We start from the raw sequence: 20,271 nt of genomic DNA on the forward strand, positions 1-20,271 counted from the left end.
TTTGCGTCAGATTCTCCCAACGCCTGGCCTGTGTTATTGCATTGTTTACATCAAATTCTCCTCGTGCCCAGCCTGTGTTAATTGCATTGTTTGCGTCAGATTCTCCTCGTGCCTGGCCTGTGTGATTGCATTGTTTGCATCAGATCCTCCTAGTGCCTGGCCTTTGTTATTGCATTGTTTGCGTCAGATTCTCCTCGTGCCTGGCCTGTGTGATTGCATTGTTTGCATCAGATCCTCCTAGTGCCTGGCCTTTGTTATTGCATTGTTTACATCAGATTTTCCTTGTGCCTGGCCTGTATTACTGCATTGTTACATCGGATTTTCCTTGTGCCTGGACTGTGTTATTGCATTGTTTGCGTCAGATTCACCTAGTGCCTGGCAAGTGTTATTGCATTGTTTGCATCAGATTCACCTAGTGCCTGGCCAGTGTTATTGCATTGTTTGCATCAGATTCACCTAGTGCCTGACCTGTGTTATTACATTGTTTGCTTCAGATTCTCCCAACGCCTGACCTGCGTTATAGCATTGTTTACATCAGATTTTCCTTGTTCCTGGCCTGTGTTATTGCATTGTTTACATCAGATTCTCCTTGCGCCCGGCATGTGTTATTGCATTGTTTGTGTGAGATTCTCCTCGTGCCTGGCCTGTGTTATTGCATTGTCTGCATCAGATTCTCCTTGCGCCCGGCATGTGTTATTGCATTGTTTGCATCAGATTCACCTAGTGCCTGACCTGTGTTATTACATTGTTTACATCAGATTTTCCCAATGCCTGGCCTATGTTATTGCATTGTTTACATCAGATTTTCCTTGTTCCTGGCCTGTGTTATTGCATTGTTTGCGTCAGGTTTTTCTAGTACCTGGTCTGTTATTGCATTGTCCGCTGCTTTTGGTATGTTATTATTCTAATAGTTGCAGCTTTTCTAACAAACATGGTACCTTTTATCCCAATTAAGTGCATCTGACTGCAAGGACACTGCCCTCTTCCTGCAGTAGCAATCTACTTCCTATTTATGTAGCAACAGTCAGCCCAGCATGTCTGCCAGAGATGTCGTAGGGTCAGAAACAGAACATAGGTAAATGGGTATGATGCAAAAGTGTTGAGTAAGATTTTAATCGAAGAAGCTGCTGTGATAGATGGCAAAACATCCATGTCGAAACATCAGCAGTAGGACAATGGTTCATGGAATGATAATGGTAGAGTTATTTACACTTCTGTGCGGTGCTTGTCACTTAATGTTCTTTTCTTTCACTCTCATGAGATGGTTTTACAAGGCAACTCTGAGCTCACTGAGTGTGGAGCTTCCATGAATCCTAGAGACGGGCCGTTCCAAAGACGGTAACAGAGAAGGTTGAAAGATCGGAGTCTTGATCCTGGCAGATGGACGGGTGATCCCTGAGGGGGTGTAGTTGGTCTGTGTGTTGCCACAGCTGTCCAGGGGGTGTAAGAAAATGTCAGCAATTTGTGGAGGGCCTTCTTCTGGGGGAGAACCACCGAGCTTCATGCAATATGGACTAGAGGGTTTGTGTCTGCGCAGGATGAGTTACATCCCGATAGCAAAATGGAGGACCTTGTCCAAAGGGGATTGATGTTACCAAGGATTAACATCTTCAGTTACGACAGATAGTGAAAGTTCATTTACCTCGAGTTGCTTGAAAAGCTTTCTGCCCTCTGCTGGTGCAGGCTGGATGTTTAGTCTCTAGTTGGCATTTGCCAGGGGATGTTCAGATACAGTGGTAGAATTAAACCATGGAGCAGCACTTGTAGTGTTGACTCTTGGAGTCTTGTAGTATGTGCTGGATGTGGTGGAACTGTCTTAATGTTCCATGGAGCTCAGAAAACCCAGACTCTCTGTCCTCTCAGAGCACGAGCTCTGTGGCTTGACCAGTTGAACGGCAATAAAGAAGATGACCTAGACCAGTTCTACCTCTCCCGACCTTTGAACTGATCCTTGAGGAAATAAGCCCTTGTCTGCAAAGCAGATCCACACAAGGTACAGCTGACAGAAGACCCCGCCTGGGAGGAAGATCTGCACGAGGCACAGCTGACAGAAATCCACCCTGGAAGGAAGATCTGCACAAAACTCAGCTGACAGAAGCCCCTGCCTGGAAGGAAGATCTGCACAGGCCACAGCTGACAGAAGTCCTGCCTGGAAGGAAGATCTGCACAGGCCACAGCTGACAGAAGTCCTGGTTGGAAGGAAGATCTGCACAGGGCACAGCTGACAGAAGGTTTGCCTCGCGGTGACCTCAAAGCAGTGAGATACCCACAAACCACAAGATCCGTCAAGCCCAGCTAGCCAGACTGGACGCAATGTACACCAGAGGCCTGATTTAGATTTCAGCGTATTGTTTATTCTATCATAAATGTAACAGGTATCCTTCCCGCCCCATTAAATATGTATTACATCCTGTGGCCATTATAATAAGGCAGGCAGGATATCTGTCACGTTTTGATGATGCCTTGGTGTAGTTTGCAGAGTGTACCCCGCAGAACTCCATGAAGTGTCAGGGAAACTCCGCCACACTCTGCTGACTTCCGCTAGTGGCAGAGTTTAAGTTGCACTGCTCGTACTGATTTTTAGTGCCAGGAGTTTAACCCCCACTGTAAAATCAGCACGAACAGCACTACGCGTCGTGTCAGAGGACGATGCTGCTTTCTGCCGCTCAAATTGATATCCTAATCGAATGGCAGCTTCATCAACGAGAATGGCAGATTTTAACACTCGAGTGGTCGCGACCTGCCTTGACCTCCTGCAATGAGAAATCTCACCAGGAAGAGGTCTAGCGTGCTATATTTTCTCACAAGCGCTCGTCACCTTACCGTTGGCGAACCGCTGGAGAAAAGAACTCTGTTCTACATGGAGTTTTTTGGACCAGGAGTGGGTAAAACTTTGTGAGCTCCGCCGGCAGAGCGGAATTCTTCACCCACCCATAGTTTTGAGGCAATAATCTGTTGGACAAACTCCTAACTAGGCCCTTTGTCTGCAATAAGTGTTGTAGAAGAAGTGAGATCCATGGCCTTGTGACTATCAGGCCGTTATCTGACTTCTTATGAACCCCACAGAGTGAGTGCGCAGCCAGAGGACAGTAGGGGGGCTGAAGGACAGGAAATTAGATGAACTTGAATATGAGAAATATGGAAAGGTAGAAATGCTGCATCACCTGTGGATAACTGACACCTCCTCCCACTCTTCAAAATGCCCATCCGGTCACAAATGGCATCCAGGGCCCCAAAAGGACAACGTCATGCCAGATGCCATGTAATGGTGGAAAAGGGGGTAAAAAGAGTAATAGGCACACATCTGCTGCGGGGATATATCAGGTAAATTATTGGTTGTGATGGATTCTCTATAAGTAGTAAATGACTGATATCGTTGAATATTAAATTATATTACTCAACATTTGTTTGCCTTATCTGCGCTTATAATGTAAAGGGCGGGCCTTACAGTGAACCCCTCGCTCTGTTTTACACAAAAGCTCTGGAAGGAGCTGCATCTTACAGAACTTTATCTTACTTAGGAAGAACTAAAGACTTGCTTTTTAAAGTTGTCTTTCAGGCCAGAACCAGGTGATGTAAACTGCACTAGTTTCAGGGAGATGGACAGAAGTTATGGCGATAGGAAACCCAGCTCAACCCACAATAATGTTCCAATCTTCCAGGTTAGAAGAAACCAGAAATGCTTGATCCAAGGGAGCGTCGAAAGTGTCAAAGGTGACTTATGAACAGCAAGGTAAAGACAGGAGTTGGTATTTGAGATGATTTTAAGTAAATCGGAAAGAATGAGAAAAAGTGTGTAAATGGAGTTACTTTTGTTGTATACTTCGTAAAGAGTTACTGGAAATTTTACAGGCCAGCCTGATCCATCTCTTTTTCTAAACTCTACTGTTGTTTAAATGAAATCTTGACCATATGCGTCTATCTTAAGCTATACCTCTAGCACTTGGGTGCTACGTGAGTGCCCTTACTTTGCTCAGTTACTCTGTGAACACTGGTAAATCACCTCTTTTCCAGACATTAATAAAATGTGTCAGGATCCACGTGCTTAACAAGAAAAGACTCGCAAAAAGAAGCCCGTGCTGGAAAACGTCTCTGCGGTGTTTATTGAAATGCTGTAGAGCTCAGCCATGTTGGAAAGGCAGAGTTCCGTCCCCACTGAGCAAAGCACCGCTTAGCAGTCTAGTTGTTTGTGCAGTGGCGAGAATTGGAGGTAATGCGCATGCGCGCGCCTCGCTCTGCGCACTTCAACCGACTTTCTTCGTCCGACAGGAGCCTTCTGCGCTCGCTGTCATTCCTCACTGAATAGAAGTGTTTTCTGAAGGGGGGGACCCTATGAAAGCGCAAATTTTCTTGACACAGTGCTCATTACATTTCCTGTGTCGTCCGGTCATTTTTACAGATGACCAAGCTAAAGTGGCCTTCATTTTGTCGTACTTGACGGGAGATGCGGCTGCATGGTCCATGTCCTTGGTCACCAGGAACGATCCTGTTCTAACCAACTACGCTGACTTTAAAGTAGAATTCGAACGAATATTTGATCGAAGGTCAGCATCGCAGGCTACAGACAATGAGTTGCTGGATCTCAAGCAAGGAAATAGGGATTTGGTTGGATACTTAGCCAGCTTCAACAAGTTAGTGGTGGAAACCAATTGGCCAGAAGCAAAAAGAGCTGCAATCTTTTACAGGGGCCTTCGAGATGATCTTAAAGATGCTTTGGCTCAAATCCCTCAAAGACCTACAGAAATTTCTGGCCTTATAGATTTGGTGTTGCAGTTGGATCATCGGCTCAGTGAACGCCGGAATGAAAAGAAGAAAGATTATCGCTTCATACCTCCACGATTTGACAGAGTGAAAAGTGAACCTTCGAAAAGTTCGGAAAACGCTTCTTCAGAAGAACCCATGCAAATAGGCTCTGTGCGGGGACCTCTTACTAAAGAAGAAAAGGAGCGGAGAAGAAGTTCCCAATTATGTTTATATTGTGGAGGTGCAGGACATTTTGTTCAGAAGTGTTCAAAGAGACCAAAGACCTCTTTGCCAGTAAAAGATCGGCTTCGCCCGTAGATAGAGTCGCACGGGTGGAAGCGTTTTCAAAGACAACTCCAGGAAGACAACATATTATGAACACCCTGCAGTCTGCAGCTCCTCACTTGATAGCTGTTTTTGTAGTAAAATTTCGTGACCATGAGTTGCATGAGGTGTCTGTGATGATTGATTCAGGGGCCACAGGGAACTTTTGTGACCTCAAATATGCCAAACAACATGGAATCAGACCAGTTCAAAAACTAGTGCCAGAGGCAGTTCGAGCAGTAGACGGCACCAATTTGTCATCTGGTCCAATTACCCATGAAACTGAGATGGTGTTGCTAACTGGGTTGAAAGGACATTCTGAGTGGATAACATTCAATTTAATCGACGCGCCCCAGTTTCAACTGATCCTTGGTCTGCCTTGGTTGACTGAACACAACCCACGAATAGATTGGAGTAAGAGAACCATAGAGATGGATTCTTTGTATTGCAGAGAAAATTGTTTTGGGGTTCAAGAAATTAAGGAAGAGTCAGCTCCAGTAAAGATTTTAGCCTCTGGCCACTCTACTCAGATTTGTGCCTTGGAAATTAAGGAAATTCCCGAGCAATATCAAGATCTAGCAGTGGTCTTTGATAAAAAAGGTGCAGAACAACTACCTCCTCATCGCCCTTATGATTGTAAAATTGAAATTGAGCCTGGAGCCATTTTACCCTGTAGCAGAATCTACGCCCTCACAGAAAAAGAAAATCGGTATTTAAAAGAATATTTGGACAAACATTTGGCAAACGGATTTATACGCCCATCACAGTCATCTCCTCTGTTTTTCATTCCAAAACGGGATGGGGATCTTCGCGCTTGCATAGACTATAGAGCGGTTAACCAAGTGACAGTTAAGAACCGCTATCCTCTTCCGTTGATTTCGGTATTACTCGATCAGGTGAAGGATGCCAAGATTTATACGAAGTTGGATCTCCGAGGGGCTTATCATTTGATCCGGGTGGCCTCCGGAGATGAATGGAAAACGGCGTTCAGAACGCGATATGGATTGTTTGAGTATTGCGTAATGCCCTATGGATTATGTAACGCTCCTGCTGCCTTTCAACATTTTGTAAATGATGTGTTAGGAGAATTTCTGGACCGAGTTGCAGTTGTCTACATTGACGACATCCTAATCTTCTCGAACAGTGAGGAAGAGCATATCCCTCATGTGAGAGCGATTTTGACTAAACTACTCAAAAATCACCTCTATGTGAAGCTGGAGAAATGCGCTTTTCATGTCACTCGAGTAGAATTTTTGGGGTTTGTGCTATCCCCTGATGGAGTGAGTATGGATACCACCAAAGTTAAGGCAGTACAGGATTGGCCTTCACCGAAAACAGTTAAGGAAGTGCAGATTTTTTTGGGATTTTCAAATTTTTACCGGAGATTTATTTCAGATTTTTCTCAAAAGGTGATTCCAATAACTCGTTTGCTTAAGAAGGGAGTCAAATTCAGTTGGAACCTTGAAGCTGAAAATGCCTTTCAGTTCCTTAAAGACTCATTCACAAAAGCACCTATTCTGTTGCATCCTCGAATGGAGGACCCCTTTTTTGTGGAAGCGGATGCTTCTGATGGAGCAATAGGAGGAATTTTGTCACAACGGCATCCAACGTCTGGGCAGCTACATCCAGTAGCTTATTATTCTAGAAAATTGAGTCCTCCAGAGTGCAATTATTCCATTGCGGATAAGGAGTTGTTGGCGGTCAAGAATGCATTTGAGGAGTGGCGTCATTATTTAATGGGAGCCAGACACAAGATAACAGTTTTCACTGACCACAGAAATTTACAATTCTTAAAATCAGCCCGAACTCTCACAGCCCGACAGTTACGTTGGTCCTTATTTTTTGCTGATTTTGATTTCATAATTACATTTCGACCAGGAAAGAGTAATGCAAAAGCAGATGCCTTGTCTCGGATAGATTCGGGTTCGCCAGATGATGATGAAAAAGAGCCTCAGAACATCATCCCGGAGGAAAAGATCGTGTTGGCTGTGGATTCTTCGGAATTGGTTACAGAAATCCATGACTGCTCAAGAGATGAAGAATTGGTCCAAACAGGCGGAGGGTAGAGAAGTAAAGAATGGAGTTCCTTACCAGGATAATCGCATGTTTCTTCCAACATCGGAACTTCAAGAAAAGGCCATGGAATCCTGTCATGATAGTTTGCTAGCTGGACACAAAGGAATTCACAAAACGACAGAGTTGGTGGAGAGGAATTTTTGGTGGCCAGGCATGAGACCCCAGGTGCGACAATTTGTGACCACTTGTGAACGGTGTTTAAGGGGGAAGTCAGAGAGAAGGGCCCCACAGGGCAAGTTGAGACCATTGCCAATTCCGCCTCATCCTTGGCACACTGTGTCCATGGATCTCATTGTGGAGCTACCCCCCAGTCATGGGTTTACCACCATACTGGTCTTTGTAGATGTCTTTTCAAAGATGGCACACTTTATTCCCTTGAAGAAAACTCCAGATGCTCCCCTTTTAGCTCAGCTTTTTGTCCAACACATTGTGCGCCTTCATGGGATTCCCAAGATATTGGTTTCAGACAGGGGCACACAGTTTGTTTCACACTTTTGGAAGGCCTTCACTGCTAAGTTAGGAATTGACACTCGTTTTTCCACCAGTTACCATCCAGAAACGGATGGCCAGACGGAAAGAGTGAACCAGGAGCTTGAGCAGTACTTACGTCTGTACCTTTTGGATCAAAAAATGGATTGGTCTGATCTGGTGTGGGCGGCAGAGTTTGCTTATAATAATGCCGTTCACTCTTCCACTGGTTACTCTCCTTTTTATGTAAATTATGGTAGACATCCCACCTTCATTGTGGAAAAAGAGGAAGGTCCAGTCCCGGCAGTGGAAAGGAAGGTTAGCGAAATGCAGAAATCCCTTTCTCAAGTCAAAAAAAATTTAGAGAAGGCAAAAGAATCTTACAAGAAACATGCAGATAAAAAGAGAAGAGACAACCCAGTTTTTCAGTCAGGAGAAAAAGTGTGGCTATCCACAAAAAACTTAAAGTTAAAGATAAATCGAAAATTTCAACCTCGATTCTTAGGCCCGTTTAAGGTAGACAAGATGTTAAATCCAGTCACAGTTAAAATCCAACTGCCTTCTTATCTCAAAGTCCACCCAACCTTTCATGTTTCCTTGTTAAAAAAGAATCCTCCTAAGTTGAGAGTTCGTTTAGCACCAAAACCAATTCAGGTAGACACACATGAAGAGTTTGAGGTACATAAAGTCTTAGATTCTAAAATGAAGAGAGGCACATTGTACTATCTGATTGACTGGAAGAACTTTGGCCCGGAGGAAAGATCGTGGGAGCCTTATGAAAACATTTACGCTCCAAAACTCCTGCAGGAGTTTCACAAGGCCAATCCTTCTAAACCCAAACGGGAAGGAGCCTTCTTGGTGGGAGGTACTGTCAGGATCCACGTGCTTAACAAGAAAAGACTCGCAAAAAGAAGCCTGTGCTGGAAAACGTCTCTGCGGTGTTTATTGAAATGCTGTAGAGCTCAGCCATGTTGGAAAGGCAGAGTTCCGTCCCCACTGAGCAAAGCACCGCTTAGCAGTCTAGTTGTTTGTGCAGTGGCGAGAATTGGAGGTAATGCGCATGCGCGCGCCTCGCTCTGCGCACTTCAACCGACTTTCTTCGTCCGACAGGAGCCTTCTGCGCTCGCTGTCATTCCTCACTGAATAGAAGTGTTTTCTGAAGAAATTCGTCTTGCCTTCTTTCCTCTATTTTACAGGGAAGTACAGAAAGACAGTTTTGGCTCTAGCAAAAGAGCATTTAGTAATTATTTTTTCTCCTCAGAGAATTCGTGTGACAACAGAGTTTGAAGACGCTAAGCAGAGTATTTCTGGGAAGCAGTGGAGCAGGCTTCTTTGTAGAGTCTTCAGTCAAGAGAAGACCTCGAATTCCAAGTAAGAGTATTTATTCGACGTTATCTTGAGTCTCATGGCTATGACTGAGGTGAAGTAATCTTCGGACTTCAGGTGTTCAGATGTAAGAGGATCCTTGAGCCTTTTTTGAGACTGGTTATTAATCTTGAACTCGACAAAGACTTCTGAGTATTCAGTACCCGGTGTTGTAGATACAATTAAATATCCATTCTTCTTAAGCTGGCAGTTCATAACCTTGTTCGTTTCAAACTCCTCTTGTCAGCTTACAGTTCAAGGAGTTCTCAGAGACTTAACAACCTTTGCTGGAGACTTCCATGGTGATCCCATTACGCAGTTTCCAATAAGGTGTCCACTTGTTCTTCCAGTGAATCAGTATGTACATCATTCCAGACAAACATGTGTAGGGAGGAGCTAGCTTCTGGTTAGACACTGGTAAGAATTAGTTCACGATAGAAAGCAATTATCATAATCAACATCATACTTAGTGCGTTAGGAAACTAATAAGAATTTTGCCTTACAGTACGCTTCCAGACCAGACCAGACGGGTGCCAGTGTCCGAAGCAAGTCTCTCTTTGTTTGTCTTCCACTTCCCCTTTCCCCCGCGGGGCTGATTCTATTGACAGCAGATTCTAGGTTGTTCCTGGAGTTATCCTTGAGGAGGATTTGGGGTAAGAGCTTCTGTTCCTGAGGGGGCCGCTTCAGTGTATCCTTTGATTCTGACAAAATGTCACCTGATCAACATAACATTTAGTTAAATATCTGTGTATGATGAAATATTCCTTGCTAAGTTTCAAAAGCGACACTAAGATTTTGCACTGTGTTTGCGTCACAAAAGATCTGTGTATGATGAAATATTCCTTGCTAAGTTTCAAAAGCGACACTAAGATTTTGCACTGTGTTTGCGTCACAAAAGAGGCACAAAATGGCGCAAAATCTTTTTTCCTAATTTACTTTCCAGCGCTAAACTTGTTTAGCACTGGAAATAACGTTAAAGTAATGTGACACTGCGCATAGCATTGTTTGGCATTACTTTGTGCCATGGGGGCCTGCCAAGGGTGGTGCATGAGTGTTCTTGTGCAACCACAAAACTAGGTGCAAGGAAGTAGAAATGCTTTCATTTCTTCTTCCTTTTCTGACTTTGCATGTGTGCTGCACTGTGCAACACGTATGCAAAATGGTAAAAGCTTTCCCTCGTGTCGAGGCATAACAATTTGTACAGGAAGGGTGTCCTCCCTGTACAAAACCCATGCTGGACTCACAGACACACACACGCTAGCGCTCTGGTGCTAAGGTGTATGCTTGACGCAGGCCCTCTGTAATCAGTGCCGGCGCAAGGGAAAGGAAAGGAGAGAGCCGTATCTCTGAAAATATGGTGCGCACCTGTTCCCCTCCTGTCGCGCCACGCAGCGTAGCCTCGCGGGGGGGGCTGCGCTGCATTGCGTGGAGTGTCTTTTACAACCAGTTAAACATTGTGAATTCTCATTCCATTATGTTTCCATTTAATAATTTTAAATATCTTTACATCCAACAGAAAACAAGCCTTGAATGTGTGAAATGACCATCAATAATAAAGCGAATGCGGTAAATCTTCAAAAACAGCAGAAATAATGAGCTTCAGTATTCAGGAAAACATCAGCGCAGTTGGCGACAGGGGAACCTGCACATAAACTGACAGATCCCGGATGAAGCATCAAGGGCAGTTCAGTGATTGTAAGAGTCTGAGCTGTGCACCTCCACGCCACAAGACGAAGAAATGACCTTGGAAAATTAAGGCAACAACAATAACCAACCGCCTCCTGTATAAACAAGTGTCCAACACCAGCTTTGATCATGGGGGCGGTATGATGTGATTACCACAGTGCTTTGTTTTATAAAATGACGACGAGCCATCATTCCGTGCTCTAGGTGTATTGTAAACTCTTTCTGGCCGAACCACAGTAACCAGAGAAGAGCACAACAGAGCGGAGCCAGACAACTGACGGGTAAAGGAAAGAGGAGTTCTTCTATCTACAATACAACAGGCTGTCCCAATTTGCACCGGTCAGAAGGAAGATACATCTTTACCCGCAAGCGTGCATTGCCATAATCCAATCTAAAGGCACAATCGCCTACAAAGACACCTTTTCATATTAGGAGTGTGGCAAATATTTGGTGGCTATCGCATTTTATTGTTAAAACAGAAATCAAACGTGGAAAATACTGCACACATATAAAGTGTGTGAGAAAAAGCCAAGTGCTTTATCAGACATGTCGGCCCATCAGGAAATGCAGTCATGGGATGTAGACAAATATATACCCGACCCACAGACACTAACCAAGAAAGAAGAATCATACACATGCAGCAAGAGCTTTAGTTTGACATCACATCTCAAGCTTCATCAGCAAACCTACACAGGAGAAAAAACATTCAAGTGCAATGAATGTGGGAAGAGCTTTAGTCGATTATCAAGCCTTCAAAGTCATCAGCGAACACACACGGGGAAAAAACCATTCAACTGCAGTGAATGTGGGAAGTGCTTTAGACAAGTATCAAAGCTACAAAATCATCAGCGAACACACACGGGGGAAAAACCATTCAAATGCAGTAAATGTTCAAAGTGCTTTAGTGAGTTATCACACCTTCAAAGACATCAGCGAAAACACACGGGGGAAAAACCGTTCAAGTGCAGTGAATGTGCAAAGTGCTTTAGTCTGTTATCATACCTTCAAACACATCAACGAACACACACGGGGGAAAAACCATTCAAGTGCAGTGAATGTGCAAAGTGCTTTAGTCAGTTATCAAACCTTCAAAATCATCAGCGAATACACACAGGGGAAAAACCATTCAAATGCAATGAATGTGGGAAGAGCTTTAGTCATATGTCAGACCGAAAACGTCATCAGCGAACACACACAGGGGAAAAACCTTATCATTGTAGTGAATGTGACAGTAGTTTTCGCAACTCTTCAGCATTAAGGGTTCATCAGCGAACACACACAGGAGAAAAACCGTTCAAGTGCAGTGAATGTGCAAAGTACTTTAGTCAATTATCAAACCTTCAAAATCATCAGCGAATACACACAGGGGAAAAACCATTCAAGTGCAATGAATGTGGGAAGACCTTTAGTCGGATGTCAGACCGAAAACATCATATTCGAACACACACGGGGGAAAAACCATTCAAGTGCAGTGAATGTGGGAAGAGCTTTAGTCAGATATCACACCTCCAAAGTCATCAGCGAACACACACGGGGGAAAAACCTTATCATTGTAGTGAATGTGACAGTAGTTTTCGCGACTCTTCAGTATTAAGGGTTCATCAGCGAACACACACAGGGGAAAAACCATTCAAGTGCAGTGAATGTGCAAAGTGCTTTAGTCACTTATCACACCTTCAAAATCATCAGCGAATACACACAGGGGAAAAACCATTCAAGTGTAATGAATGCGGGAAGAGCTTTAGTCGGATATCAGACCGAAAACGTCATCAGCGAACACACACGGGGGAAAAACCTTATCATTGAAGTGAATGTGACAGTAGTTTTCACGACTCTTCAGCATTAAGGTATCATCAGGGAACACACACAGGGAAAAAACCATTCAAGTTCAGTGAATGTGCAAAGTGCTTTAATCACTTATCACACCTTCAAACACATCAGCGAATACACACAGGGGAAAAACCATTCAAGTGCAATAAATGTGCAAAGTGCTTTAGTCCGTTATCACAACTTCAAAGACATCCGCGAATACACACAGGGGAAAACCCATTCGAGTGCAGTAAATGTGCAAAGTGCTTTAGTCAGTTATCACACCTTCAAAGACATCAGCGAACACACACGGGGAAAAAACGTTCAAGTGCAGTGAATGTGCAAAGTGCTTTAGTCTGTTATCACACCTTCAGCGTCATAATCGAACACACACGGGGGAAAAACCATTCAAGTGCAGTGAATGTGGGAAGAGCTTTAGTCAGATATCACACCTCCAAAGTCATCAGCGAACACACACGGGGGAAAAACCTTATCATTGTAGTGAATGTGACAGTAGTTTTCGCGACTCTTCAGTATTAAGGGTTCATCAGCAAACACACACAGGGGAAAAACCATTCAAGTGCAGTGAATGTGCAAAGTGCTTTAGTCACTTATCACACCTTCAAAATCATCAGCGAATACACACAGGGGAAAAACCATTCAAGTGTAATGAATGCGGGAAGAGCTTTAGTCGGATATCAGACCGAAAACGTCATCAGCGAACACACACGGGGGAAAAACCTTATCATTGAAGTGAATGTGACAGTAGTTTTCACGACTCTTCAGCATTAAGGTATCATCAGGGAACACACACAGGGAAAAAACCATTCAAGTTCAGTGAATGTGCAAAGTGCTTTAATCACTTATCACACCTTCAAACACATCAGCGAATACACACAGGGGAAAAACCATTCAAGTGCAATAAATGTGCAAAGTGCTTTAGTCCGTTATCACAACTTCAAAGACATCCGCGAATACACACAGGGGAAAACCCATTCGAGTGCAGTAAATGTGCAAAGTGCTTTAGTCAGTTATCACACCTTCAAAGACATCAGCGAACACACACGGGGAAAAACCGTTCAAGTGCAGTGAATGTGCAAAGTGCTTTAGTCTGTTATCACACCTTCAGCGTCATAATCGAACACACACGGGGGAAAAACCATTCAAGTGCAGTGAATGTGCAAAGTGCTTTAGTCAGTTATCACACCTTCAAAAACATCAGCGAACACACACAGTTGGGCAGAAGGATAATCCTTTATTGAGAATTTGGTTGTGTGTATCAGTAAGGTTTGTAGTAGACAGATTGATCACCAGGTTATTAGTTAGGGTTTTGCCGTGTACAGTTCCTTCTTTCTTGCTCTGGTTTGAACTCCTATTGTACTTGGTTTTGGTGTCCCCAGGTTTGGAGGTCTGGTGCGATTGTCTTGGACATTCCCTAGTCGATGTCGTTGAACTTCCTCCTGAAAATTTACTTGTGGACGAGTATTGCAAGTTGTTGGTAGTTCTTCTACTGAGCCAGCTTCCGATGAGGTAGGGGTTTGATTTGTGGTGCTGGTATTACTGTTTGATGTTGAGGTGTTAATGTTGTCATATTTTTGTGCGAAGGTATATACCCTTCCCTAGTCATTCAAGTCTTGTCTAAATTTGTGATTTTTCCTTTGGATTATGTCCTCTTCATATTCATCCAAGATTTTGTTTAGGATATCATAGTTTTTCATTGTAATATCACCCCAATTTGCTTCCTCAATTCGTTTGGATAAAGTATCAACCTCTGATTTGTTTTTTTCAAATTCTTCTTGCGCTATATCTATTAGCTGTCTTAGCATGTTATTGGAGGCTGTGCGTAGATTTTCTTCCTAAAGTTGTAATTTTTCAGGAGCCGTGGTCTCTATTGGAGGAAAGATAAGAATTCGTAATCCACGAGGGATAAGATTGTGTTCCAGATATTTTTTGAGTGATGCTCCTTCCCACCATTTGGAGGTTTCTTTTTTGGCTACTTTCTCCAATGCTTGAAATGTACTTTTAGCTGATAATAAATTAGTTGAGCTCGATGTTTTGCTAATGGCTGCGCTCGAGGGGTCAAATGCTTCTTCTAATCTATTGTTTCATCTTTCGCGTCGATTTGTATAGGTGGACATTTTGTATTAGGATCTTTTTATGCACCAATGCTTTGTTTTCTGGCAAATGTCGATTTATTGATGTAGGCTAATCATTTGATGTCTTATGATATGGTCCTGGATAATCCGTAATTTAAATTTTCAACAAAAACAATAGGTCCAAGGATTCCAGGCCTATATCTGTTTTCGCAATTTTATAGATGCAAGGGAATCATACTCAAAGCTCTGGATCCTATGAGCTTCAAAGTTGCAAAGTTTTGAGGAAAGTATGAGTATGTCTTCCTGTTCTGTAGATGTATTAATTTGAGGCTAAATCCTTTTTCCTTGGGTGCACAGTGCCGTTCAGACGTAAAAAAAATTCATTCCATTTTCATTAAAGTTTTTCCAAACAAGTCCTTTATTGATTCAAGATTGAACACAAACAGCCGACACGTGTTTCGCCCTGTGTGGCGAGTGGCGCCAGGGCTTTCTCAAGGCTGTAAATTAAAATAAAGTGTATTTTATCAAAAGATTTCTCTGTAGTTTGAGTGACCCCAAGAGAGCAGAAGTAAAGAAACCAAAGAGTGCAGAGGGATAAGTGGAGCAAGGGGAGTCTTCAACTTGCAGATTTTTAAAGAACATTTTTTCATTTTTTGATTGGATTAAAATACCAAGGCTAAGTTCAGAGTTTCCTTAGAGAAGAATATAACTAAGTAACAAATGTGTACATGTCAGAAAAGGTCGGGGGAAGGGGTGATAAGGAAGAAGAAAAAGAAGAAGAGTGAAAATTCCAATATAAAAAGTGGTATTTACATGTAATAGTTAGTAATCAGATATTATAGATCATGGAGACAATTGCATCATTTTGAACTATTATACCACATTCCAGGTGATGCATGCAATCTGATATAAGGGACCCTATTTTGCCTTACAAGAATAGAGAGAAGTGAGATTTTAGAAAAGGGAATATGAAAACACCCACAATGTCTGTACAAGATATAGCATTGAGCTTTTACAGAAACAGTAACAATACCTATTTCAATTTCATTTGAAAATTCTGTGTGTTTCTTCAGTTTTTGTCATTGTGTATAATTTAAAAAAAGATGGTTTCCCAAACTTAATTATGTAGATAAAATAACTAATTGATTGCTGGGAATGTTTGAAGAGCTTTAGTCAGTTTTCAACTCACGAATACATCAACAAACACACACAGGGGGAAAGCCACTCAAGTGCAAAGTCATCACACCTACACAATCATCAGTGAACACAGGGGAAAAAACCATTCAACTGCAGTGAATGTGTGAAGAGCTTTAGTCGATTATCAAACCTCCAAACAACTCAGCGGACACACAGGGGGGAAAACCCTATCATTGCGGTGAATGTGACAGCAGTTTTCGCTTCTCTTCAATATTAAGGTATCATCAGCGAACTCACACTGGAGAAAAACCATTCAAGTGCAATGAATGTGGGAAGAGCTTTAGTCAATTATCAGACCTACAAACACATCAGAGAACACACACAGGGAAAAAACTATATGATTGCTGTGAATGTTTGAAGAGCTTTAGTCAGTTATCAACGCTACGAAAACATCAACAAACACACACAGGGGGAAAGCCACTCAAGTGCAATGAATGTGGGAAGAGCTTTTGTCGACGATTAGAGCTACAAAGTCATCAGTGAACACTCAGGGGGAAAACATAGAAGGGCAGTGAAAGTGAGAAGGGCTTTTGTCAATTTTCGATCCCACACAGCCCTCAGTGAATACACTCCTTGATTTAACTCATATGGAAATAATCCTAGAGATGCAGAGATTCCGGAAAGAACTTAAGAACATCAAAAATAATATTGACCCTTCTGAAGACATAGAAAAGAGCAAATCAGTGCAGTTATTGTGAGAGGAATGAATTATGGAAAAAGATAAAATTCAAATTATGTAGGACATTGAAATACCAGATGATAAAAGACCCTGATAGCAGTAAAGAAGAAAATCAGATAACAGTATTTGCAGAATTATAAAAGTGTTTGTTTCCAGTGATCGTTCACTTCCGTACACATAGCAAAGTGACATTATGTACCAGGATACACAGTGGAAGACAAGCACAATGTGGATTAAAAGAAAAGAAACATTGTTGATTTTTATTTGGTGAAGAAGAGATACAAAGGAAAACATTCAATCACACCTGACCACACTACCAGTAAAAGCAACACTGAACAATACTGGGACTAACAGCGGTATTTTCAGCTAACTTGTCGGATTAGTGATAAAACCTATAAACCCAACACACCCAGAGTGGACATGTTGTCAGGGCTCTGGAGATGGAAGCTTCATTGGTAAAATGCATGTATTAATATTAACAAATGCCACTGCAGTATATGTAATGAACTAAAGTGAAGCACAAGTGTTATTTTTAGATATAAAAGAGCATATACCTTGTTTTTAAGTAACGTTTGCTGCATCTTTAACACACTGTTATCGGTTGATGGATCAGCTCGTGCCTCGGGCCTTATAACTAAGTGTGACCCGTGGCTCCTCTCCGACTTGGCTCTCCCTATTCATTTTGAGACTTGCCAAACTCTACTTTGTACCAGAATTGAGCCATTGTAAGCAGTCGACTCTGTTTGAAGAATGTGGTGAGATAGCGAAATCTCACATCAAAAGCATATATGTACCAGGACAATCAGTTGCACTCCCAGCAACTCATCTTCCACACTTGATTGTTCCTTGTCCTCAAATGTTCTGAAGGATTTGTCGTATGAATGCCAGAAGTGGCAGTGACATTCATGAAGCTAAAGCTAACAGGAGTGTGTGGGAGATAGAGAGGGGGAGAGATAAAGAGAGGAAGAGAGACAAAGAAAGGGGGAGAAAAAGAACGAATTGGAATGAGGGGGAACGTACGTTATTTGTACTCATCTAAAAATAGAAGAAGCAGCCGAATACATGTCAAGGTGTGACATCACCAGAGAAATGGGCTGAACACCTGTGAATTTAATGTTTATTTTTAATACCTATAGACCCATGTCATGCCAATAAACAGGGCACAAGTAAGGAAAATAGTGAAGGAGCCCATTATCATATGCAAATCACAGTGACGTCACATGTAGTGACATCACAAGAAGTGATGTCAGGCCCTCATAATTTTCACGTGAAAGGTTGACGGCCTGTTTTAAAAACACAAAACAAGAAACATAAAATAATGTAAAAATAAATTTTTGGTTTCAGTTTTTATACATCATGTGTTTTGCCCACTATTAGTTTGTAACTAAACTCGAAAAATGACTGAAAGTGTAAATATTTTTAAACAGATATGTGGAACTTGGAAATTACATTTTTAAACAGTTTTCAGCGAATAAATAAAATAGGCTTTTAATTTGCACTTGTTTCCTGACTATATTCTTTATCCAGCCCCTAAACCCCAAAGTGTTTCACATTTACAATGTATTAAGAAATAGATGGACTAATTGTGTCAAGTTCTCTGTTCCTCTCTTGCGCCACTCACACAAACAAACACTCAGAGGCCTGTGTCTGCAGTGCTGGGGCACAAAGTAACAATTATCAGTCGCAGGCTAAGGAGCTATGTGGAACTGAGTCCTGTTTCTAGATAATAGTGGGGGGACCACTTCAAACTGTGGCTACCCCCCGACTTGTGCCGTGCTGATAAAGCAATAGTGAATTTGAGTAATTTGCTATGAATTGAAATGAGAGAAAGAGAAGAACAGAGCAAGGTGCAGGATATATTAAAGAAAGTGAAAAAAGAGACACAAGACTTTACCCTGTTCTGTGTACTAGCACTTTACGTAAACAAGTTGTGCTGTGCGTTGTGAGCAGGCTGTCACCCCCTTTGTATGTAAATGAGCTTCTGTGACCAGACACCCCAGGCTCCCATCTCTTCTAATGCGGATGATAATGTGAGCACTGTAAGGTAATGACAAACTAGGGCTTTATTGAGACACAATCGGCTCCCAGGTCACACAGCTGTTGTTATGTAGTTCTTTATTAATTCTGTTTCATTTCCTTTAATTTGCAGCAATCCTCCAGGCTACTTTTTCTCTGTATTACACTTCAGGTCGCTCATTTGTCGGCGTGGGTTTTGTCCTCACACTAGTCTAGGACGGGCCTTCTCAAGGTAGAAGGCGCTGTAATAGGAATAATAAATCAGACAAATATGAAATTGTATGTAAACAAATGTGTGCCTTTCAGTTATCAGGCACCACCAGACTCACATTTACACTTGTAATTGAGCACCAGACTAAAGTGGCTCCTCCCTGTATAAGTATGTGCCATCAGTAATCGGGCTGATCGTTCCGCTGATGGCACAGCAAATACCGTTTTTGGAACTGTGCGCATTGGCCTAAATTTTAATTGCTGAAGTTGCACGCAGTTCCGCTGATGCGCACAGTTAATAAGGCTTGTGGATATTGCGCACTGTAAGCAGATCACTGAAGTTCACCCTTAAGTAGTAACTAGGTCAAAACATAGTACGTGGGGCGTGGCCGGGTGCCAGCGAAGATGGCCGCCTGACTCGGAAGCTCCGTGGAGCCGAGCCTTCATCCCGCATAAATCCGCTCAATATCCGGAGAATCCTACACTCCATATGCGGCGCTGAATCGGCGCTAGGAAGGGGCACCGACTGATCCGTCTCCGGCCGCGCTGCCTGCAGCGGGAGCCGAGTTACGTCCCTGTGGCCTTGTGCCTGCTGCCGGCGGGATGTGCTGAAGTGGCGCAAGTGGTCTCAGGCAAGGGCCCGGCTCGGCGGCCTAGTTGGGCGTTACGGAGCTCGACTCGGCCTGAGGGAAGCCATCTGGTCTGCATCGTGTGGCCCAAAAGTGTAGCGCCACCAGTTTGGGACTACCACACGCTGTCCTACATCGAGGCTGGCTGCAGGCACCAGTGGTTGGGAAGGTTTAGCGGCGGACCGGAGGACACCTCAGGAAAGCAACCGGGGCTGCGTGGGTCCCGGTTCAAAGACAGTAAGCTAGACGCGGAATCCGACTGTCGGTGAGGCAGTGGGCGGCTGGACGGGCCCAGCACAGCAGGGGCGCACATCAGCGTAGTGGCCCCCGGCAGAAGAGGAGACGGACTGCAGGAGAATCGAGAAGGCGGGACGGAGAGGCTGCGGCGGTGATTTGGGCCCCATGAGTGAACCCTCTCCCGGAAGGCAGGGGTGACCATCACATGCGTGGGGGCAGATAACGTGCGACACCCCCCGGGGCAGGACAGGAGGCGGGCTGCGGAGAAGGGACGCCTGCAGCCTGCATATACGAGACGGAGCTGCGGCCAGCGGGACAGGGCTGTGTGCCACAGCGAAACTTGCCACCTGCTGGGGTGCGGCGAAGAGCGTAGCGGAGGGAGCGCTTCACAGCCTTGGGCCTGGACCGGTGGAGTGGAGGCCTGCCTGGTGATTTGAAGGCCTCAGCTGCGGGAACCCTAGGGGTGTGCCGAATATCAATAGTGGCTGCAGATGCCATTCTTGGATGGACCGGGGCGTGTTGCGTGCCACAGACTGACCGCGTGGGATTATAGCCAACATGAGGCCCAAATACAATACAGCGACGCAATCAAACAAACTGGACAAATATACGGTCCAGATGGGGACGCCACAAGCAGAGAACGCTGCAGGTGACCAATCAGGCGCGAAAGAACCATCGCTGCCTCCATCATGGCAGCCATACAGTCACCTACCTGCAGCCACTAATTTCAGCTCTT

At 43.6% G+C, this 20,271-nt stretch overlaps 1 protein-coding gene across 1 annotated transcript in view; it reads left to right on the top strand.

Annotated features, from left to right (window-relative positions):
- LOC144806587 (uncharacterized) overlaps positions 1-15,526 on the top strand; it is an 81,876-nt gene extending 66,350 nt beyond the window's left edge. Inside the window, exon 3 of the mRNA XM_078672923.1 lies at positions 10,493-15,526. Within this exon, the coding sequence (XP_078529049.1) occupies positions 11,209-12,468 (1,260 nt within the window). The 5' untranslated portion in view covers positions 10,493-11,208 and the 3' untranslated portion in view covers positions 12,469-15,526. The remainder of the gene's footprint in view (positions 1-10,492) is intronic.
- Positions 15,527-20,271: the final 4,745 nt, after the last annotated feature.

Source organism: Lissotriton helveticus, assembly GCF_964261635.1.
Source record: "Lissotriton helveticus chromosome 1_1 unlocalized genomic scaffold, aLisHel1.1 SUPER_1_unloc_9, whole genome shotgun sequence".
Classification (NCBI taxonomy): domain Eukaryota; kingdom Metazoa; phylum Chordata; class Amphibia; order Caudata; family Salamandridae; genus Lissotriton; species Lissotriton helveticus.